This window comes from Colletes latitarsis, chromosome 2 (genome assembly GCF_051014445.1).
Source record: "Colletes latitarsis isolate SP2378_abdomen chromosome 2, iyColLati1, whole genome shotgun sequence".
Lineage (NCBI taxonomy): Eukaryota > Metazoa > Arthropoda > Insecta > Hymenoptera > Colletidae > Colletes > Colletes latitarsis.
The window spans coordinates 19,385,213-19,407,504 of record NC_135135.1 but is presented as its reverse complement, the minus strand read 5'-3'; the positions used below and the strand labels follow the sequence as shown (position 1 = coordinate 19,407,504).

Genomic DNA, 22,292 nt, shown 5'->3' with positions numbered 1-22,292 from the left:
GAAAATTAAACTTATTTTTTATTCCACGATCAACTAAATTTAATATTCAAGTCACAGTGTCGCACGATTACAGTAGAATAATACGTGTATTACAGTCGAATCAAATATAAAAAATTACAATCAATAAACTATGTATATTGTTCATTTTAAACGATATAAGATAGATATTTATGCTAATGCTTTTGGCAGAAAATAAAGTAAATTAATAACTACATATGATTACATTTACGGTGTGTATGAGCGCGTGTTATACACATATATGTATATTAAATCGTATGTACAGTACATGCAGTATACATATATTACAGCCTTAGTTGTATACACAATTATACATATAAGTATCATTATACGAAACACGTTACACTTTTAACCATTTTATCAATACAAAAATCTACATTTAATGAAATATCTAATAAAAATATCAAATTATAAATAAACGGAACGGAAGATTCTACTTTAAAATTAGCAGTAAAAAATTATAATTCATTGGACAAAAAACACATGGATAATTTCTCAAGACTTGTTTTAATTAGATATCAACAATCAGGAATAACATGTGTAAGTTAAACGAGCGTCCTTGTGCCATATTGCAATTATTGACGTGCTACGCTTCGTAGTGGTCGACGTTATCTGTATCTTGCGTAAATGTCGAATATTAGAATTGATCTAATGTGGTTCTCAAGGTTCTAGGTCACAATGAAAATTTCAACAAAAGAAAAAAAAAAGAATGAACGTTCGGCCACATTCGTTGTTGTTCCCTTTCACAAACTTGAATTTGTTTTTAGACAAATGACATTGAAAGTTATAATTTAAAAAGTCATAAATTATGAAAAAAAAATAAAGTAGCTATTAAAAAAATTTGTAAATTATTAAATAATTATAGAACAGAAGAGCCTATTTATAACTTCCAACAAGCAGGTAATAATTGATTAAGAAAGAAATTGTGTCATTTGATACAAAAAATATGTTATATTATATATTGAAAATTTGAATGATTTTTATCTGCAATAGTATTAATTTTACTGTAATACATATTTTATACATAAGTACACTATACATAGTAATAACTGTTGGTGTCTTGAATTAATTTATGTAGAATGTTCTGAAAAATATCTATCGATATAATGTAATATTTCAAAAGCAACTTCAACCATGATAAGGACAATAATCATCCATTCTAGACGAATATGATGACGGTCGCTTAAATGCGAGGATAAAATTCCCACGAGCTCCACGCAATGGTTTAATTTTTCGTTTATAACCTATAAAATAAAATATAAATATATGTTTTCATTTTATGTACGGTAAATGGTATTTAATGAATTTAATTATTTCTCTATAACTTACTCTTGTACGCTTTCTAATATTAAAATATGCGCAAGTTTGTTGATATAGAATTTCTAAATCATCTCGGTCCCAATAGAAATCAGGAGTATCTAATAAATCTGAGCTTAAATTAATTGCATGTCGCAATGCAAATAATTCTCCCTGCTTTTTTAATACTTCCTGTTGAGTCATTCTCAGCTTTACGCCAGACTTTAAATCGTCGGTAACAAATTCTATAGAATCTATGTAATTATCTAAAGATACTTCCCATATGCCTAACTTCACTGATTGGGCCATTGCATTTGAAAATGTATATTTATCTAAATTCGATGCATTTACTCCTAACATAATATGACTATTCTTTATATGACTTTGTTTTCTGTAAATTAGTAAGAAAATAAAAGATGAAAAATCTATATACAGTATATACAGACAATGGTCATGTATGCAAATAATAATATAACTATGAGAATATTAAAGCACAATATATATTAATTTTGTATACTATTACCCATTATCTGCATAGCTGTAAGTCATTATTTCGCTTTCAGATTGTATAATAGATTCAGAGTAACGATTATCTTCGTATTTCTTTAAAAATTTCAATATATTTACACTTTCAAATTCTGAAATATTCCACATTACTATGGTACCCTCTCGAAAAAAGAAGATTTCTCTTGGTTCATAATCTACTTCATACTTTGCTACAGCATGTATAACATCCGGTAAAGCTGTAAACATAATCTAAATACAGCACAACATAATAAATCATTACTTAGTAAATACTTAGCATTATCACTTCCTAATATATACAATGCTGATTCAATAATTAATGATATTAAATTGTGGAGATAAATAAAACTGCAGTTCTTTAATATATAAAATGTATATAATTATATTCAAAAGTTATTTATAAATATTATACCACTCAAGTGAGATTACAGTTCAGTTATACTGTACATATATTTTATAACTTACAAATGCTTGCAATATATTACACTAAAATAAAAATTAATATACCACATTACCAGTTATAAATCATATATCTTAAAGCACATCAAAGAACATCCACTGAATTAGAAACTTATTCCATATTTAACTAAAAATAAAGAAAATGGAAGCAATGGTGAATACATGAAAAGGAGGGGGAGAAATTATAAAACCAGCGGATGTAGTTTCGTATCCTTTAGAAGTTTAAAACATTCATTTATGGATTATAATTTACGGATATCTTTACGAACGAAACATAAATGGAAGTTAGTTTGCAAATGAATGTAACATTTTTAAATTTAAATAGCTTCAAACGATTTCTTTAATTGTTGACGAACGTTAAGCAATCATCGTAACTTTAATATTTCGTTTCCTATCTATAATTTCCAGGAGTGGAATTCCCGAATTCTAAAAATTTTTGTCATGATTTTTTGTTAGTCCCTTTCCCCTTTGAGTTCTTCTAGATTCACTACTGAATGGAAGTATTTAGATTTATAATATTTACATTTTGTACATACTCATTGAATTGAACAATAAAAGATTTTTATATATTATGAATTTTCGGTAAAAACATGTACATGTCTTTTAATCTATTAGAAACGGACTATCGCATGCCCCTAATCCTGTCGAAACACCACCTTCGTTAGCGGTAGCTAATTTTGTCCTTAACATATGACCACCTTGTTTGTTAACATACACATTATTTTCATCAGCAATAATAATGCCAAATATTCCTAGCTCAGAAACTAATTCCTGTAGTTTTACATTCGTATTGTCTTCAGGTCTAATCATACAACTTTTATGAATTGGAGGATGAATTTTATCCATAAGAATCCAGGCCACTCGTTCTTGTTTATGTTTTACAGACTCTAAGAAGTGTTTTATATCTAATCCATATTTGTTATTACAACCTCCTTCGCGTTGAGGCTTTAAAACGAAACGATGTGGATCTGCAATCCCCATTTCTATAGCAGCATTTCCATGATCATTAAAATCTAATGCATGAAGTTCTACATAAAACAGCATAACATAATATTTTGTATCAACGTGGTTCAATATTATTTATACTGAAAAAATAATTCACTTACCAGTGAATATTTCTTTAATTTCAATACATGTTTTTTCATTTTTTAGAAATTTACTTATGACACCATGCTTTGCAAGGGCCTGCTGTACTTTTTTTGTTCCTGCCAAATGATACTGAATAGTGGGACATTTAATAGCTAATGATTTTTCTATCAATAATCGTACATTCCATTCATTTCTTGTATGATACTGTCCAGGTTCATAACCAGATCTGTAATATACTACAGCTACAACATAATCATCAACTATCAATTCCTTTCCAGAACCCATTATTGCAGTAGCAGCTAAATACGTTAAATTTCGTCTAATGACTTTGATATTTGGATTTTGTTTTCTAATTTCAAATTCATGGAAACGTTGGTCACATATATTATATGTAATATCTTCGATAACAAACAAAATAACTGCTCTGTAAATAATTAGAAATTACATTAAACTATAAAATCCCTTGATTACTTGTATTACAAATGTGTATTTGATTCTGTTTTGACTCTAAATTTGATACAGTACTGTATTTTATCATTTTTAACTTTGAAAATGTAATTAATTATAGACATACTGTTGATCTCCATATATATTCCATGCTTCTATTAAATTTGAACATATTATTTGTAATGCATTATTTTCTGGAAGATTTTTTATTTCTTCATGATAATCAAGTTCTCTTAATACAAATTTATGTAATTCTGTTGAAGCAGGTCCTAACCAGCCAAAACCAGATGCAATTGTATTTATTTCAACTTGTTTCCAACAACAATATGGTGTACATTTTTTATCCATCTCTTTTTTCGGACAGTTTGTTTCTAACATTAAATCTGAACGCAGTATACCAAGAGATATTTTTTGTGCCGGTCCTCCTTCATCATTTACAGTTTTACATATATTGAATAATTCTTTGGTAAAATTATCTACTTTTACTGTCTCTTCTAAAGTCTCCTTCAAAAAATTGTAATCCTGTGCTACTCTATGCATAAGTATGTTTAATATTGTTTGAATGCGACAAGCATTCTCAAACTCTTTTTTAGGAAATGGAGATGGCATCAGAATGAATGGTGCAAATTGTAGAACATTTTTGTTCAAATTTATTTTTGATCTCATGCACAATCCATGCATAAGTGCCCAATCTTTTGCCTTCTCTATTAATTCTTTTAATTTCTTTTCAGAAGAAGGCAGACATAGTTTACAGTCCATAATCACTCCTTTGTTCTAGTAAATTGTTATGAGTAACCTTTTGAATCAGAGATTTTAGGTATGTTTTAGTAATTTAAGGTATTATTGACTACTTTTTACAAGCATTCTAGTTTCGAGTGTAGCACAATGAATTTAAATAGAATTGGTTTGAAAGCATCTATTAATTCATGGTTATATGATAATACAAATTATCAGTAACTCAGCAAAGATTATTTGACAAATGCAAACAGAGCAGAGATGCCAGATCACGTGTACGTGAGCTCGTGAAGTTTCGGAAAGTCGACAAAGGCAAACTGATGCATGCCCTCTTTCTCGATTCTCCGAAGCTGCCCGAAGTAATTTCGGACCGCCTCGTGGAAGTCGAGAGAGAAAGGTGCACATTTACATGCAACAAAATAATAAATATTTTAATTTCTCACAAATACTAGCTTCTTTGCTTTTTTTGTTACTTGTTTACAAGTATAATTTATTCATGTTAGTATACTAGTAAATATTTTAAATACACTTACAATACATATTTTAACAAATAAAGACAATTAAAGGAAGAATATCTTAAATAAAAAAGAAGCACATATTGTCACCATTTTCCAATACAAGGCTTCATTTCTGACCTGCACTTTCTGAACCTTAATCAACTGAAAGCACACACACAAAACACTCATCTATACACTGTCACATGTATTGTATCACTGATGGCACTGCTCAACATACATCTTCATAGGCTTCAATACATTTTTGCACCAGTTTTAATAATTCTTTATTCACTGATATTATGTACATCTTGTATCTTATAATTGTAAACATATTTATTATTGAGTCACATTTTAATTCTTTGATCACAGTAGGGAAAATTGTTGATATCAAAATTTCACATAAAAACAACACTTTATACAGTATGTTGGTGAATAAACACAATACATATGGTAGAAATATTTAGTAGTATGGTTCTTCTTGAAAAATTAAATGTACAATCAGACATGGCATAGTAATAATTTGCTGAATGTATTTAGTAAGTACTTTCAGATCAAAGAAATTTGTAGTATTTTGTTATATACAAATAAATAAATGTGTCTCTCTTTATATTCTTATGTAAATATGCTATCTTAAACATATGAAAAGATTATCTTAAACTTACAGCTAGTTGTTGTGGATATAGTATCAGGTATATACAATTTTTGTACCAAGAGACCTTGCACTAAACTTTCAAGATCATATTCCTTTGCAGTTGCCAATGCTTGTATGTTCCATTCCTATATAAACAAATAAAACATTTAATTTTACTTATAAAATTCATTTATAAGTTTTATGTGAATATACACCAAAAAGTTATATTTTATTTTTTTACATAATCTTTAAAAATATAATAGATATTTTGAAGCAAATATTACAGACTTTGGCACTTATACTTTTGATACAAAAGAAAAACACTACTCCATTGAACTATTGAATATTTCTATTTATTATACTGTAATTTGAGTAAATATATATTGGATACTTACACCAATATTATCTTCATTACTGGAAAATGGTTTTTGTCTTTTTTTAGGCCTCTTTTTTAGTTGAAGAGCAGAATAAGCATTATTATCGTTTACCGCGAGTACTTTCAAGCTAGACTTAATATTTTCATATTGAAATTTTGTAGCAGATACTAAATTCTTATGATTATATTGCAAATTTAATTTTTTAACAAGATTAGGTTTTATTAATACTTTATGACACAGTATCAATGTAGTATGGAATTGCCTACACATATTAAAATTAATTTTACACTTTAGTAAAATGCATTTCTGGATTGTTGTGAAATTCATTTCGTTCAATTTTGTATCACTGCTTTTTATTTATGTATGTAGTATCTAAAAAACAGTTGTTCGTGTATACACACGTATGTACACACTCTACTATAAAATTTCTTTAATGTTTTCTACGAAAATTTTTGATTGCATAAAAATGTGCATGAAAATTTGATATACTCGAGAATGTATTTTGCGTGACCATTTCAGAATGCGTTTGAATTGTATATATATCTGGATAAAAAATAGAATTAATTGAAAGAATAGTGTTTTTATTTACAACCATTAAATTAGCGTCAAGAATATTGCACTAACATTTGTACTGCAATAAAGAGGCTTAAACTGCCTTAACCCTCGTTTAGTCAACCGCGTGATTACAAGCAAACCGGTCGGGTAATTTCTTTGCGCATGTGCTAGCAGCGAGCTAGGCTCCAACAGACCGGATTGGCTGGAACCCGGTTGAGGGCGAAACGCGCCGCGCACTAGTACCACTCCATTAGACGCTAAGGAAGTTCGTCGTTACTAGTGTCGTCGTCGATGCACTCAATTATGCCAAATCTGGCCACACTGATTCGTATAATAATTATTTTGAATGTATGACTTAGAATGCATTAAGTGTTGAAACATTTGTTTATTTAAGCGGAAATCAAGTATTAATAAAATTTGGTTGATAATTTATATTCGTTGAATCATCGTAATTATTATATTTTTGACTGTACAATGACGTAATTCATTTGTATACAGTCGTAATTTTTTATTTACATTCAGCTAACCTATAAAGTTATGGATATTCCAACTCCTTCGAGTCTAAATCATGGATTTTCTCACGGTAATGACGGATTTTTAAATATACCCATTGAATCCACAAATTTGGATCCATTATCTACAAAACGTAGGAGGTGCTTATCAATCTTTATTAATTCTTATAAATTAATTCTATTCTTGCCTTGTACACTGCTGTGTACAAAAAAAATTGCAACTTAGAAATTGCATAAAATGGTGCAAATTAATTTGTTGGAAGACAATTTAATCTTAATTTATTGTCTGTGTACACCCGTTTGACAAATATTGGTTAAGCTACTTGAGAAGGATCATGCATAAAAGTATTCTATTATTGTGTTTTTTCATTAGTAGCAAATATGTGTTTATAGTAGTAGAGCCAGGTTTTTCTTCTAATGAGTATATTATAAGTTCTTAACTTAGTAGATAATTTGTTCCTGAACTTTTTTAAAAAATATATTTAATAAATTTATATAAAATAATATTTATTCTTATATTGTGTATTAAACCACAAGCAACAGGTGTGAGTTAAGCACATAAAAGCAATGAAAAAGTTTGTGTAAATACTTGTCCTATTTGCCTTTGTTTTGGGTTACAATTTTTTTTGTATTTGAAAGTGTCTCTACTTAACTATTTAGTATTAAAGCTTTATATTTTATACATAGTATTGTTTGAGTCTATTTTATGGATAAGAATACACGTTTGACATTTATAATAAATCTTTGTGATAGTTTTAATTTGAAGTAATAATAATAGTCTCAGAAATGGCTGATATACATATAATGTACTTATATTCGGTAATATAGTATATTTACTAATTACATTGTTATTATTTATTGTAAAATAATATCTATATGTTAAAAGTGGTTAACAATTTAATTTTAAGATAGTTCATATTTGTTTGCAATTATTAAAATTATTGTGTAAATAAATATTATAGTTAATTAGCAATTAGAAACAAAGAACGATTAATTAGTGAAAAGCATTTCATTTAAACTTTTATCTTTATTGACAAAAAAGTATCTTAGTTTTAGAATGTATAGTAAAAGAAATTGACAATTATGTTTTATAATTATTATAATTCTAGCTCTTCACGCACAATAAAACGCAGGAAATTTGATGATGAACTTGTCGAAACAACATTTAACTTACAACCACCAGCTACAAGTGCAAAGTCAGCCTCCAGATCTAGAACTGTTTCAATTTCTACTGCTCCAATGGAATGTATTCCACAGCAAAATGTACCAAGTCCTATTCCAATTTCTGCAAATGTTTCTCAATCAGATAGATGCAATCGACGAACAAACAGACCAGGAGGATCTAGTGCACCTGGGAGAAAAAACAAGAAAAATAAAAATCATTCACATTCTGTGAATGCTACAAAAGATCTAGGAAGGTGGAAACCTATCGACGATTTAGCATTAATCACTGGTGTACAACAAACAAATGATTTAAGAATGGTATTTATTTAAATTTTGTCCCAAATGTCCAGAATAATGATTTAGTTGTTTAAAATGATTCAATAGAATTTAAATTAAAGAAATACGATAAATGCTGTTTTATTAAAATAAGAGTTTACATAATTTTTTATAATATTTCAGTATACAATGTTAGAATAGCATATAAAATGTATTAATATGGCATAGGTTCACAGAGGTACAAAATTCTCTTGCCGTTTTACATTACAAGAAATACAACAAAGATGGTATGCCCTATTATATGATAGCGCAGTTTCAAGAGTGGCGGTGCAAGCCATGCGTAATTTACATCCAGAATTAATTGCTAGTATACAAGCCAGAACTTTATATAGCAAAGCAGAAGAAGATATCCTCGGTACTATAAAATCGGTAATTAAATTTAGTTTTTGATTAAGAAAACTATCTTTGTTAACAATTACATTGTATACTGTACACTACGATTGTTATTGTCATCATAATTTTACCTGGTATTTTTAATTTTTTTTTTTATAGACTTCACAACCAACATTGGAAGTATTTCAGGAACTTTTCGAAGCAAACGCACATACATTTTATTCTGCAAGAACTGCAAAAGCCTTGTTAGGTCATTGGCAATTAATGAAACAGTATCATCTCCTTCCCGATCAAACTGCACAAAGTTTGCCACGAGGTGAACATGTTCTTAATTTTTCTGACGCAGAAGAAATGATCAACGATACAGAGTTACTTGAACAGAAAGATGAGTTTGTAGATGCAGAATTTGTCACAGCAGATAGGAGAAATAAGAGAGAGATAAAAGTGTTAGAAAATGAATTGTGTAGATGGCAGGTTCTAGTAGACAGCGTGACAGGAGTAAATCCACCAGATTTTGATAATCAAACCTTGGCAATACTTAGAGGAAGACTCGTTAGATATTTAATGAGATCACGCGAGGTAATTTTGTTAAAAATTAATGAATATTATTAATGAATTATGTAATAATCCTCTTTTTATCGATATTTTAAATATTTTTATTACCAATGATTTATAAAGTCTTAGAATACGTTCGATAAAATAATTTCTACACAATGCATATCCTTTTCGATATTTCTGTGTTCAAGTACCTTATTTTTTTACTTAGATTACCGTAGGTCGTTCAACGAAAGATCATAACGTGGACGTAGATTTGACGTTGGAAGGACCAGCCTGGAAAGTTTCACGAAGACAAGGGACTATTCGTTTAAGAAACAACGGAGACTTTTTTCTTTCTTCTGAAGGAAAACGACCAATTTTCGTAGACAGTAGACCAATTCTTGCTGGAAATAAAATGAAGCTTAATAATAATAGTGTAATCGAGGTATTAAAATACCATTTTTTATTAGACAAGATGGAACAAAAAATTAATATGTTAATTCGTATAATGCTTTCTCGATGAAACATATTTTTATAATATCTTTTTTTAGATTGCAGGTCTCAGGTTTATATTTTTAATAAATCAGGAACTTATTTCGGTCATACGTCAAGAAGCTGTTAAACTGAATTTGAAGCCATGAGCATTCTATTTCATTCCTTAATTAGTACTCAAGCATTATTATAAGCAGAATATTGTTTAGTATATATTTATTACATTATAAAGACGCTTTGTATAAAATACACTACAATTGTTCGGTTAAGAAAATAATACATTTTGCTCAATTTTGTATCTTGTAGTTTTTATTTTGTTTCTTAATGAAACCGCAGAATTTGTTTAGGTTGCAACAATGTTTTTTTCTTTCAGCCAAAAACGTACGAACCTGATCAGTTTAATTGTGAACGGATGGACTTTGGAATAAGATTTATTCATGACGAAGAATCGCTCAATGCGAATACATAATTTTTTAAAAAACACGATGTTATAAAACTTACAAAAACAACTTAATAATTTTCATATTTTCGTTATCGAATTTGTAGATTTAGTACATTTTCACCACCAAGGACCTCTTCCAGCCCACACTCTTCCTCCCCAGCCTACACCACCCCATCCACCCCAGGCTCCATTTCTCCAACCGTAACGCCATGGTCTAGAATATCTTAAAACGTAATTCTCATAAGTAAGTAAATTGGCATAAGTATGTTCGACCGTTCGAGTAGGAATTTTCTGTTCCGTATCGAAAAATACCAAACTAATGGCACTCAAACGGTTCATTAAACTTTAATTTAAAAATTTTCCGATGTATAACAAAAATAAAATCTAATCAATTTAATTTATTATTTATATTTCCCTTTACATTAAGTTCAATCGTCATTTTCTCGTTTATGTTGCAAGAATGTTTATAACTCAGTGTTGTTAAATATTTTAATCGGATTTACCCCCAAGCACTGGCATCAGCATCTAGATCATTAACATTGTTTAGAGAGGGTCCAGTTTCTGCTCGGGCGGGCTCAGCTATGTCTTCTAAACTTGCTACCAAAACCACCATCAAGAGAAGAACAATCTAAATACAAAATAATATAGCGTCTTTTATATCAAGGAGCGAGTTGAAAAACGACTATTACTTAAGAAACAACAAACTATTCCTTTTATATTGTTACTTTATATTAATACTTTTATTTTCGATACAAATTAATCCGACTTAAGTAGGTGTTAATGATACGAACGACAAACACTAATTTTCGTTCAATTAACAAAAAATTCACGAAAAAGGTTTAAAAAACATTCGATCATTTTAAGTTCGTAGTTAAACAAATGTAAACTTACCAAATGCACGGGACGCAGCATGCTGACTGTAAAGACTGAGAGCCGATCGGTCCGGATGAGGTTTATATACGAGTTTTCAAGCACAAAAAGATATAAAGGAACGCCGTGATCGTGTAATTTGAAAATAAATTAGAATAAGAGAATCGATAAGAGGAAAAGAGCTGAAATTTAGTATGACTTGCATGATAGTTATTACGTTTGGGAAACATTTAAAAAGTATTCAGAATTGTTTAGAAAATTTGTTTCATTTAATCGCAAGTTATTACTTGGATTTAAAAAATGTCGACGCCTTAAATAATTCATTAAGATACCGTTTATTATATAATTTTATGCGCGAAGTATTCCTCGTCTAATAGATTGTTCTATTATTATTACACTATTATTTGTTAGAAACGTAACAAAGAAAAATATTAAAAACGTTCGATTTTAGCGTTTATTACATTTTAGTTATTTAATATTTTACTTAGGCGTATTTTAAATGCCTCGTCATGCTGTTGCTAATTTATATGAAATTGCGTATATAATGTAAAAACCGGAAAATACAAATTATTTCATTTAATATATTATTTCTTCACTTGATTTCAAACAAAGGTAGGGTTAATACATTATGCGAATGCGCGGCAATTTTCAAGGTAAGCCGGTTACATTCCAGTTCTTTTAAAGCACGGCTCGTTTGTGTTTTTTTAAGGGTAGACATAAATATCACCATCCTCTTTTGTCAGTATAGATATAATCTATAATATAATATCTATCCTGAATTCCCAGTAATCTCATTGTTTTCGAGTTTGAAGAACGTGTAGTGTAATCGAGGAAGAATAAATATAATACTTCAAACATGGGATTAAAAACAATAATCTACTCCAATTAAACTTGAATTCTTGTATCAACGTTTTTTAATCGGTTCAAATATGTATTGTATTTTTTTAACGATCTTTAATGAAATTAATTCGTAATAAACAAACTTTTGTAAAAATAGTTTCTATATTAATTTATGCACTGTCACAATTCTATCATTAAATCCCTGTTAACATTCCTCAACCAATTTTTTGTACAAATTGGGATACGAATTGCTAAATTGTACACAGGAACACAAAATGGAGAAGGAGGTCGACTAATGGGACTAGAAAGAGAGGGGAATATTGTGCAACAAAGACACGGAATACATTTTCCTCCATTTCGATAAATCGAATCATAGCTTGATTATTCATTAATTACTCTTTCCTTATGATTGAATTATGAACTTTTAGAATTTAATACTAAAGTATAAATTCTTGACAATATTCAAGGGCTCTTCGTACACATTTTCTCCGGAATTAAATACTTATTAGCAAGTTTTCGAAGTCGGCATATTTTACCAAATGTTTTAACTTAAAGACTTAGAGAATTATCGTTTATAAGTAATTAATTTCAATGAAAATCTTTGCAAACGCAGGAGCAATGCATAAAGATACACATTTCTCCAAAGACACCATAATCCCCTATTTGGTATCTACATTTACATTTTAAATGCAATACCTATTTATCACACCTGGAATAATTTTAGCTACTTCAATTTGTTAATGTACTATCTCTCGAAATTATGTTTCAATAAAAAAAAGATACATTAAAGATACTGCCTTAAAATGAAATCTCTATATGTATTATGTATTATGTCCACTATTTCATGGTTTTGTTTATATGTATCTACTCGATAGTACTCGATGGTCGACATTTGGTCATTTCAATTTCGTTGTTTCTCGTTGTAAAGTGTTTATAGAAATTGTAAGATGTTTCTTGCATTTTGGCACACATCGATAATATATAGAATATTTATTATAAAGTTTAAATAGTAGATTGCACATTGAATGTGGATTCAAAATTTTGTGGTTAGGTTCTCTTTTGTTATTGCGTATACGGTACGATGTATTTGAAATATATCCATTAAATGAACATTAAAAGATAGCTAAACGAAGCGTGGTAATATTACTCAAACATTAAATTAATAGGAATTAATTACAAAACTGGTAATTAGATTTATGTAAAACCACAAAATAATCTTTTGATTTCATTCGTGTAGGTACTTAGTGGACAATTAATTGTGTACCTGTGATTAATTTTTTATCAGAAATCTAGTTAAAGTTACGTGCAGTTTTATCAAAAAGTTAGTTTTTAAAAATAGACTTTAAGTATTTTAACACATCATAGAAATGCAAACTCAACATTCAATTTGCTGTTTTATTCGAATAACTTTTATCACCCAGCTTTGTATCAGATAGAACAGATAGAAGCTAACAAATAAATAACACAATGGATTTTCTACCATTGTATCAAATATAAAGTTTAGAAGAAGATGAATGAAAAAAGTATTTATTCAATTGTATATAATTTCTTTGAAAAAAGAAATGATAAAGTTATTTTTTCAATAGTATTTGAGTAATTAATGTAAAAACGTCAAAAATGGCATCTGCTGAGATTGATGATTTATTGTCTGGTCCATTGGTAACTTGGGTAAGTTTTCTATCTCTTAAAACTATTTAAATAATATTAATTCCGTAACATATTTAAATTAATTTCTGTGTGTATGATGATAAAAGGAAAATTATTAGTATTCATGTAAAAATTATAATTTTGTTCTATTCTCTGTACAAATTAAATATATATTTGAAATTTGTTTGTATAACAGTTTGCCAGTTGCTTAGAGGATTCTAATTTATTAACTAGTTACGACGATTTGGTGGATGGTATATTGTTACATAATGTATTTTTGCAAATGTGAGTATTCTTATGCATTTAAATTGTATAAAAAATTTCCTTCCTCGACACAATTATTGTATAAATTTTTATATTTACAGAGATCCAGAACCATTACACAATGAAGTAATATCTCCAGATGGAAGTTCATTAATTCGTGCAAAGAATTTGAAAATCATAGTAGATAACATGAAACAGCTTTACGAAGAAGAATTAGGTCATTTAGTTTTAAAGTTACCAGATACAATGCATTTAGGCAAAAAACCAGAACTCTATGTCGCGGAAATGAAGTTATTATTGCTGTTACTTCTTGGTTGTGCTGTACAGTGTCCTAATAAAGAAAAATTTATTACAAAAATAAAAACGTTGAACGTCGATACGCAACTCGCAATAGTGGAATGCATTAAACAAGTACGTGCTTTGAATGTACAACATATGCAATTAACACTATATCATGTTTCCTTCTAGTATTTTAGTTTAATGAGCTTAATATTACATTATTAGGTCACAGATCATCAAGATATAGTTATTACCCAAGATGCAATGGAAAATGTAAATATGGGAAGTTTATTTATGCAAATAAAGAATTTGACCCAAGAATTGGATCTATATCGCCAGGTACGTTTCATATAAATCGATATTATCGTGAAATGAAAACGTTACAGTAATAAAACATAAAATATTTATGGGATAATAGAGGTGGCGAGACACCGCTATAAATGAAAGCGTTGAGAGGAATGATTCGTCCATTAGCGTGGAAACGGAAGAAATGAATAAAGTTCAGCTGTCTAATCCTGTTAATAAGTCAGAACGCGAAGATAATCATCATTATGCGGTCGAATTGGCAGATTGGAAGTCTAGAGTTAGAAAACAACGTCAAGAATTGTATGTAGAATGTTATGCGGATAATATAGCAGCTAATTCACTCGCCAGTTAGTTTTCTCAAATAGATATATATCATTTTTTTGCATATTTAGCATAAAAGTTGCCTTCGTAACTCGGAAAGGTGATAAATAAAAAAAAATAATTTACATGCACCTTGTGGTTGACTTAAAATCGTGTAAATTTCTTTTATTGAACTTTTTTGTAATTTCAACCATTTACAGGATATTATAACATATTTATGGCTGGCGAGCGAATTACCCTGTATGACGATTCCTATGTTATATCGTGTTCTCTTCGTTTCAATATAATTTTATTTTTTTATGAATCGTTTGTAGGGAAGAAAAAGCCGAAGCATTGTTAGAGTGTAAAGAAGAACTTGAATATCATAAAATGTTAGTAACTAAACTGAAGCAAGAGGTAAGATATATTTTACATAATTTAAACAAATAAAAATTAGATGAATATTGCCAGTGACAAATATTAGAGTATGTAAAACTTTTGTATAATGATTCCAATTATTTTAGAATCAGGACTTGATGCACGAAGCACGCACAGCAAAATCTTACAGAGACGAATTAGATGCTGTTATTGAAAGAGCGGATCGTGCCGATCGTTTAGAACTGGAAGTAGTGAGATATAAAGAAAAACTGACGGATATAGAATTTTATAAAACTCGCATAGAGGAACTGCGCGAGGATAACAGGTACCTTGTATAACTAATACATTAATTTTTTTAATTAATCAACCCTTTATACATATTTTACTTTAAAGCATTAAATTTTATTTACACAATTTGTGCGTTTCAGAGTCTTGATGGAAACTAGAGAAATGCTTGAAGATCAATTGAATTCATCGCGAAGAAGAGCAGATAAAGTGTTAGAGCTCGAGTCTGAAATCATTAAATACAAGCAGTTATTGAATGACATGGCATTGGTATGTACATATTTGGAAATCGAAAGTTATTTATTTAAATTTAATTTTTTGACTGGAACTTTTTTTTAGGAACGCGCAGCAGACAAAGAAAAATACCAAGAACTCGTCGAAGAAAATATTCAATTGCACAAGTTAACAAAAGCAACTGCGAACGAAGCTGCATTAGCAGATTCTGTAAGTGATTCCGATGAACCAGGTAATAATATATTATTTTTAATACGAAAGAATCCTTTTCATTTTATACTACATGAATGTAATGAAAATTTAAATTTTATTTAGTACATGCTGATAATAGATTGTTTGAGCAATTGACGAATAATGCCCAAACGCGAGCATTAAAATTAGAGTTAGAGAACCGTAAATTACTGACTGAAATAGATTCCTTAAGAGAAAACTCGTTTCATGAGAATTCGTCCCGGGTATTGGAATTAGAAAAAGAAAAAAAGAAACTGTCGTTAAAAATCGAATCGTTGAATGACAATACTGAAAGGCTTACACAACAAAATTCAGATCTAGAATTAATATGGAAACTAGCGGTCGAAGAGAATAAGAAATTACAGAACTCGTTAAAAAATCAAAGAGCATCGTCTGAAAAACAACAACAAGAGTTTCAAGTATATTATAATGATTTTTTTTATGTTATTTTTAAAGTTTTACATCGTTTAGACGTGCAATTCATTCCTTTCTTTTTATTCACCGGTGTTTAGGCTCAACATACAAAGATGATAGAATTAGAAAAAAGTTACGATACGGCGGTGAAAGAAAAACAACGAGTTCAGTCTTTGCTGGAAAGCGTGCAAAGACGAGCAGATGATTTAGAACGTTCTTTGGAACTTGCGAATCAAAAAGTTGAGGAATTGAAAATTGTGGAAAATAATATAAAAGAAATGAACTCCAAGTGTCTTGATCTTGGTACAAAACTTGTGGCAGTGGAAAAAGAAAAAGATACAGCACAACGCGATATTCATCGATATCGGGAGACGATAGAAGTATGAATTATATATATATATACATATATATTCTAAAAATTATTAACCATTCTTTCCAATTTTAGGAAAAAGATGTTGCATTGGATAAGGCAATGAATAGCATCGAAGTTTTAGAGAGAAAAGTAACCCAACTTGAACAAGAACTTCATGACTCTGTTACACAAATTTCGAGGTACGGAGTATTTCCTTCGGTCATGTATACCCATCTGTTATAAGAATTTTTATTGCACAATTATTTATTCTGACAGATTGCAGGAAATCGAAAGATCTAGCAAAGAATTGGATTCACGGGCGGCCATTGATAGGGAGACATTAGAAATTTTGCAGTCTAATTTAGTAGCTGAAAAATTGAATACCCAACAATTATATACGGTTCTACAGAAACTTGGACTCGATGATAATATGTTATTATCGCTTCCGTTAGACAATCTCGTGAAAAAGTAATGCAATTTGTAAACTTTAAAACGAAACTTGAACAACAGTTAATAAAATTAATTGATTCATCGACATTATTCGATAATTATAGGATTGCGGAAATTCCAGAAGTCATAAATTATATCAGGGAATCGAATAATTCTTGTCGCTGCGAAAAGTCAGTATCTGAATCGAAAAATTCTGAAAGCAATGAAACTACTAATATTCATAGTACATTAGAGGCAACGGTAGAATCGCTCAAGGTACTATTATTTCTATGCTTCGAATCGTTATTCGTTTCCAACGATTGAATTATACAGATAATTGTATCGTATTTGGTTTTAGAAGGAACAGGAGCATTTACAGTTGAAATTAGTTACCGCGCAAACAGCATCAGAAAATCTTCTGTCTGAAAATGCAAAACATCAAGTACAGATTACAACGTTACAATCGCAGAATAATTCCTTGGCAGCTCAGCATACTGCTTTGCAACTTGCAAATTCGCAACTTGTTGCCGAGAAAGAAGAGGTTAGTTAGCTTTATACTATACTAAAATATGTATGCGCGTGTTTATTCTGTTAATATTTCTAAATGTATATAATACCAAGAGAAAAATTAGTAATTTAACAAATTTTAAACGTACAGAATAGTTGCACACCTATTTTATACGCGATGCATTGGTTTAAAAAATATAGAGATTTTGTCGTATCGATATTTGCTGGTTGCAAAATGTAAAGATGAGTAATTATTATATGTTTATTATCGATTATTAAACTTTTTAATTTAGTTACTAAAAGAACGCAGTGTTCAACAACAAACACACGCGCAACTTCTTCACGATCAAGACACTCTACAATCTTTACACGAGCAATTGAATAACGAGTATGAATGTTTATTTCACGAACACGATACTCTTAAATCAAATCTGCGAGATGTAAAAAATGAAATTAGAATGTTTCGCGAGTCTTACGAAGGATTGAAAGGGAAAAATAAGGCAATGCAAATAGAAAAGGAATCGTTAGTGAACAATGCGAAAAGTTTAAATAATTTAAGAGGAGAGCATTCGAAATTAAAGGTACCGAAGAAAAATCTAAAAATATGTTACATGAATTATTCATGTCTATGATCTGTATATATAATAAATTAAGAATACAAGTAAATTTCACGTATATATCATAGACTTATTAGCATGTACAATTTTAGGATGACTTTAGAAATTTGTATACCGCCACAGAAAAATTAAAAATAGAGTACAGAAATTTGCAGGAAGATTACAGAAAAAATAAAGTCGAAACAAACCGACTGAGTCTTAAGCTTACAGAAATGCAAGGTGAACTTAGTACTAAGGACGAAAGATCCTCCAATTTGGAGCTTCAAGTTAATAAACTGAATCAAAGATGCGAAGTATGAACAGAATTTTGTCTAATTACGCGTTACTGGTTTTAATATGAATCGAATATTTTCTTATTCTATATTTTTATTTTAGATGTTACTTCATGTAAATTCCGGGTTAGATAACGATAGACGTTCGTTAATGGACCACATTAGTTTATTGTTTACTCAATATCATGAACTTTTGACTCGTTCTCTTGAAGATAAAGAACAGTATCACATGGAAGAGAAAATGTACACGTTAGTATTCGAAAAATAAAAATTTAGGAAGTTTATGTTTTGTTTAATCTAGATGATACTTTCTTCGTAATATTTAAAATATTGCTTACTTTTAGTATTTTATTACAGGGACAGAATGAATCATTTGTGTAGACAAAAAGAGAAATTAGAAGATAAGATTATGGAACATTACAGAAAACTAGAAAGTTGTACTCCCAAAAAGTAAGTCAGATATGTAATTCCTTCTGAAAGGAGTTCCTCATCCCTATGAAACATTTGGCCTTCAATTTTTAATTTTTTTAAAGTTTATTTAATCTATCTTTTATTAATATTAATATATTTTCTACGTCTATATTTCTTAAAGGAAAGGATTTGGAGCCAATTTAGTCAGACGAGTTAGGAAAGCTGGATCTGAACTTCTGAATAAGGTGAATTAATGTACACACATATATATATGTATTACAAGTAAATTTTGTAAACTTGTTTCATTCGTATGGATAGAATCGGCGTTCTTGGGCAGAAGATTCGAAACATTCGGAAGGAAAGACGTATGAATCGGAATCTGGAGGCAACGATTCGGACGCTAGTACAGAAGATCGTTTACCAGGTAAGGACCTTAAGCTTTCACTATTTTGCGAATTATAAATAAAAGAACATCAGTAAAGTTGCTTCGTTGCGTTCTTTTTTAAGGATCTACTAGTAGAGACCTAGGTTCTGATGCATTGTCTCTTGGTCATCCAGGAACTAGAAGGACAGTCTATTACACTGACGATTCTCCGCCACCGTCAACTACTTTACCAGTATGTAATATTTTCATTCCATAATTCTGTTTTAGTCTTTCTGATTTGCTGTTCTGGTTACACTATTCATTAGGAGGATATTTTTATTTGATTATGGCAAGTATTTGGAAAATTGAATTGTTGCAGGAAGAGGGAGACGACAGACGTTCAGTGTTATTGGAACAAACTCCAAGACCCGAAGTACAAGCAGAACCACGTCCGGTTCTCATATATAATAAGGTATCGGCAGTTATAAACGAATCAAAGAATATTAACAATAGTGGAATAAAAGATGTAGAACAAACAGAAACAATTATGGAGCCTCCAATGGAGAAAGATCCAAAAGCAGGCAGTCCTGTATGGTATGAATATGGTTGTGTATAAAAAAAAAAAAAAAAACAATTAAGAAATTTTTCTTTAGATTTTAAAGCAGACAGTTCAGCATAGTATCAATATGGTTGTGTATAATTCTAGATTACATTTGTTCATTCGCATACTTACCACAAAGAAGCGCTTTTTTACTGTTATTGTAATATTATAATTCAATTTTTGTATCATAATATTTTATAAAAAATTCACGTAGTAATTGAACGGTTCGAAAGGCTATAATAGTAATTTTAATCGAATAAGTACCAGTTCCTAGATGGCTTTTACGTCAACAATATACATTGCCGATGTTATTTTCAAATTTAATATTTATTTCAAATTCAGTATTTTAAATGAATCGACCGACGTGCATTTATAAACAGTTTGTGAACGAGCATGAAACGAAACATGAATCATTTTTTTTTCCTTTTTTTTTTGAGAATACTATAACTATTATATATTGTACTAAGAATAAGTTGTAAGTGTTCGTGGATATTGCCGGTGTTTAATTCATTTTTCAAAAACTCTTCAAACAATATAGTACGCGCGCGAAGAGAGAGAGAGAGAGATTTTTGTAATTTTTTCACCATGTCAAATTTGTATGATTTCCCATTATTATAGCTGTTGAATTAGCAATACTAATCCTTTGTGGACGGAGATTTTGAAGCACGAACATAGACTGGATTTTGAGATAAATACTAGTAAATTGTCGCATACTAATTTAATGAATTATTGCATACGGATTAATGAAATCCGTAATCCGTATGAAAGTATGTTATTCGGTATAGCTCGTCTCATATATAATCCGTCCAAAAAGTGGCAGTACATTTTTTTTGCAATTAAGAAACATTTTCGGTTAGGTTTATTAATGAAATGTTGTTTTTTTAAAATGGCCGGCAATTCAGCTATTTAAAAATAATATTATTTTTTTTAACTACAGACTAAAATTGTTATACATTAAAATAGAATTATAAATTCACGGGAATTTATTGATAGTCATAAAATTCTTAAACATAGTAATTTGTGTGAGCGCCCGACGTTTACTATATCTTCTATACATTAAGACTGCGTGCTGTTTCGAATTCGTGTGGCATTTAAGAGTGACTGATTCAACGATGTACCTTGAGAAAGTCTCACGCGTTTCATCGTTGGGGGAATGCATACCTCACGATTTTTTTATTTTCCTACGGTCGGGAGAAGAAGGTTCTGACCAAAAAAACTGTCCACCGTCTGCCCGAACCCCTTCCGAATTATTTCTCAGGCTTCAGAAATTTGCATACAAGTATCTGAGGAATTATGTCGCCACCCCACGGGTCAAATGTTAGCATTTCTTCAATCGTTCGCATTGTTATTTATAAGTTGCTTATAAATAGAGTAAGATATTAAATACAAATAGAACATATCCTTATATTTATTTAGACGAATTTTACCAATAAAAAGGAAACAAAACGCGATTCAAATTTACCATAGAAGTATCGTAATTATGAAAATAATAATTTAACACTTTATTATATGTATGACAGGACTTTTATAAAATTAAATAAATTAATTCTCAAGTTGAAATATCGAAGGAAATAAATTTGAATTAAATTCATGAATTTTAGATTATGTAGTTTTGGTAGGGCCAGCGAACGTGTTAATGTAATAAATAATCCATCGTATTATAAGAATTTAAAAGAACGTTCTCGTTTTTCTTAACACGCTTTTTGACCCAGTTGTTAACGATAAGGTAAAAAAAAATTTCTCTCATAGCAGCGGTTAGTTAGCAAAACCTCCCTCTCCAATCTACTTTTTCTATTTACAAGAATAAAAATCATTTCCTCTATTTTTACTAGCGCGAGAAAGGTAGTGGATAAGAGTAGTTAATTTACAAATAATTCATCGTTTAGATATTAATTTTTCTATTAAAAGACTTGAAAATTTTTCAAATAATTTTTCAAATAATTCGAGAGGCGAGCGATAAACCTGAAAAAATCTGTTCGTGGACCAATGTTGGAATAAAGAGGTCGGTCGTCCTACGTTCCTTCTAGGGGGTACATAAGCTGAGGGGAGAAAAGATAGGTTTTTATATGGCGACTTCTTTCCGTCTCCCTTACCACCACTCCGAGATAGTGAAGATGGTAGGGATGGTAGAAGCGTGGTTTTTCCATAGGTATCAAGGGCTAAGGAAGGGCGTGTATGTTCTACATACACACCCAGTATGTAGGTACAAACGTATGTAGTGAACACGATAAAGCTGACAGAAAGTA

The 22,292-nt window shown here is 29.8% G+C and overlaps 5 protein-coding genes across 10 annotated transcripts; 2 read left to right on the top strand and 3 right to left on the bottom strand.

The window, feature by feature from the left end:
* Positions 1-11: 11 nt before the first annotated feature.
* LOC143351923 (glutathione synthetase) lies at positions 12-4,849 on the bottom strand. Its single transcript, XM_076784013.1, has 6 exons — positions 3,962-4,849; positions 3,405-3,811; positions 2,922-3,326; positions 1,838-2,057; positions 1,348-1,705; positions 12-1,262 (listed from the first exon to the last, which is right to left on the bottom strand). Exons 1-6 carry the CDS (start codon positions 4,591-4,593, stop codon positions 1,089-1,091), a joined length of 2,196 nt encoding a protein of 731 aa, XP_076640128.1. The 5' UTR covers positions 4,594-4,849; the 3' UTR covers positions 12-1,088.
* A 171-nt stretch (positions 4,850-5,020) lies between these two features.
* LOC143351920 (uncharacterized) lies at positions 5,021-6,748 on the bottom strand. The gene is made up of 2 exons (XM_076784011.1): positions 6,093-6,748; positions 5,021-5,843 (listed from the first exon to the last, which is right to left on the bottom strand). The coding sequence occupies exons 1-2, from the start codon at positions 6,399-6,401 to the stop codon at positions 5,697-5,699; spliced, it is 456 nt and encodes a 151-aa protein (XP_076640126.1). The 5' UTR covers positions 6,402-6,748; the 3' UTR covers positions 5,021-5,696.
* A 142-nt stretch (positions 6,749-6,890) lies between these two features.
* On the top strand, positions 6,891-10,260 carry Rcd5 (microspherule protein Rcd5). Of its 3 annotated transcripts, XM_076784010.1 has the most exons (8): positions 6,891-6,977; positions 7,152-7,282; positions 8,251-8,623; positions 8,810-9,010; positions 9,134-9,290; positions 9,372-9,553; positions 9,741-9,956; positions 10,063-10,260. In XM_076784010.1, the coding sequence occupies exons 1-8, from the start codon at positions 6,921-6,923 to the stop codon at positions 10,150-10,152; spliced, it is 1,407 nt and encodes a 468-aa protein (XP_076640125.1). In that variant the 5' UTR covers positions 6,891-6,920; the 3' UTR covers positions 10,153-10,260. The 3 variants fall into 3 exon arrangements, with proteins under 3 accessions (XP_076640125.1, XP_076640123.1, XP_076640124.1); XM_076784008.1 differs by having other exon boundaries at positions 9,134-9,553; XM_076784009.1 differs by having other exon boundaries at positions 6,896-7,077; positions 9,134-9,553.
* On the bottom strand, positions 9,607-11,483 carry LOC143351921 (uncharacterized). Of its 2 annotated transcripts, XR_013081837.1 has the most exons (4): positions 11,337-11,483; positions 10,949-11,073; positions 10,505-10,668; positions 9,607-9,915 (listed from the first exon to the last, which is right to left on the bottom strand). XR_013081837.1 is itself a non-coding variant. In XM_076784012.1 (3 exons), the coding sequence occupies exons 1-3, from the start codon at positions 11,355-11,357 to the stop codon at positions 10,563-10,565; spliced, it is 252 nt and encodes an 83-aa protein (XP_076640127.1). In that variant the 5' UTR covers positions 11,358-11,483; the 3' UTR covers positions 10,419-10,562. The 2 variants fall into 2 exon arrangements, 1 of the variants encoding a protein (XP_076640127.1); XM_076784012.1 differs by lacking the exon at positions 9,607-9,915 and having other exon boundaries at positions 10,419-10,668.
* Positions 11,484-13,010: 1,527 nt separating this feature from the next.
* Positions 13,011-21,631, top strand: Girdin (protein girdin). 3 transcript variants are annotated; one of them, XR_013081219.1, is made up of 24 exons: positions 13,011-13,823; positions 13,999-14,087; positions 14,168-14,477; positions 14,571-14,684; positions 14,764-14,951; positions 15,287-15,368; positions 15,476-15,654; positions 15,758-15,884; positions 15,954-16,080; positions 16,164-16,498; positions 16,592-16,873; positions 16,939-17,045; positions 17,122-17,313; positions 17,400-17,550; positions 17,633-17,815; positions 18,075-18,362; positions 18,491-18,691; positions 18,774-18,919; positions 19,028-19,120; positions 19,263-19,326; positions 19,400-19,505; positions 19,589-19,698; positions 19,825-21,363; positions 21,463-21,630. XR_013081219.1 is itself a non-coding variant. In XM_076782731.1 (23 exons), exons 1-23 carry the CDS (start codon positions 13,773-13,775, stop codon positions 20,059-20,061), a joined length of 3,762 nt encoding a protein of 1,253 aa, XP_076638846.1. In that variant the 5' UTR covers positions 13,011-13,772; the 3' UTR covers positions 20,062-21,631. The 3 variants fall into 3 exon arrangements, 2 of the variants coding, with proteins under 2 accessions (XP_076638846.1, XP_076638848.1); XM_076782731.1 differs by having other exon boundaries at positions 19,825-21,631; XM_076782733.1 differs by lacking the exon at positions 16,164-16,498 and having other exon boundaries at positions 15,954-16,058; positions 19,825-21,631.
* The last annotated feature ends 661 nt before the right edge of the window (positions 21,632-22,292 follow it).

Bases quoted from the DNA above. Each gene is read 5' to 3' on its own strand.
- Rcd5 (XM_076784008.1), top strand. From the start codon at position 6,921: ATGCACTCAATTATGCCAAATCTGGCCACACTGATTCGTATAATAATT. The intron at 8,624-8,809 runs GTATTTATTTAA...AATATGGCATAG, and splicing joins AAACAAATGATTTAAGAATG to GTTCACAGAGGTACAAAATT. The intron at 9,957-10,062 runs GTATTAAAATAC...ATCTTTTTTTAG, and splicing joins ATAATAATAGTGTAATCGAG to ATTGCAGGTCTCAGGTTTAT.
- LOC143351921 (XM_076784012.1), bottom strand. From the start codon at position 11,357: ATGCTGCGTCCCGTGCATTTG. The intron at 11,074-11,336 runs GTAAGTTTACAT...TTTTGTATTTAG, and splicing joins TGCTGCGTCCCGTGCATTTG to ATTGTTCTTCTCTTGATGGT. The intron at 10,669-10,948 runs GTAAATCCGATT...TTACGTTTTAAG, and splicing joins GCTGATGCCAGTGCTTGGGG to ATATTCTAGACCATGGCGTT.
- LOC143351923 (XM_076784013.1), bottom strand. From the start codon at position 4,593: ATGGACTGTAAACTATGTCTGCCTTCTTCTGAAAAGAAATTAAAAGAA. The intron at 3,327-3,404 runs GTAAGTGAATTA...TGTTTTATGTAG, and splicing joins AATTAAAGAAATATTCACTG to AACTTCATGCATTAGATTTT. The intron at 2,058-2,921 runs GTCCGTTTCTAA...TTATGTTTACAG, and splicing joins AGGATTAGGGGCATGCGATA to CTTTACCGGATGTTATACAT.
- Girdin (XM_076782731.1), top strand. From the start codon at position 13,773: ATGGCATCTGCTGAGATTGATGATTTATTGTCTGGTCCATTGGTAACT. The intron at 14,088-14,167 runs GTGAGTATTCTT...TTATATTTACAG, and splicing joins CATAATGTATTTTTGCAAAT to AGATCCAGAACCATTACACA. The intron at 19,699-19,824 runs GTATGTAATATT...GAATTGTTGCAG, and splicing joins CACCGTCAACTACTTTACCA to GAAGAGGGAGACGACAGACG.
- LOC143351920 (XM_076784011.1), bottom strand. From the start codon at position 6,401: ATGAATTTCACAACAATCCAGAAATGCATTTTACTAAAGTGTAAAATT. The intron at 5,844-6,092 runs GTAAGTATCCAA...TTGTTTATATAG, and splicing joins GTAATGAAGATAATATTGGT to GAATGGAACATACAAGCATT.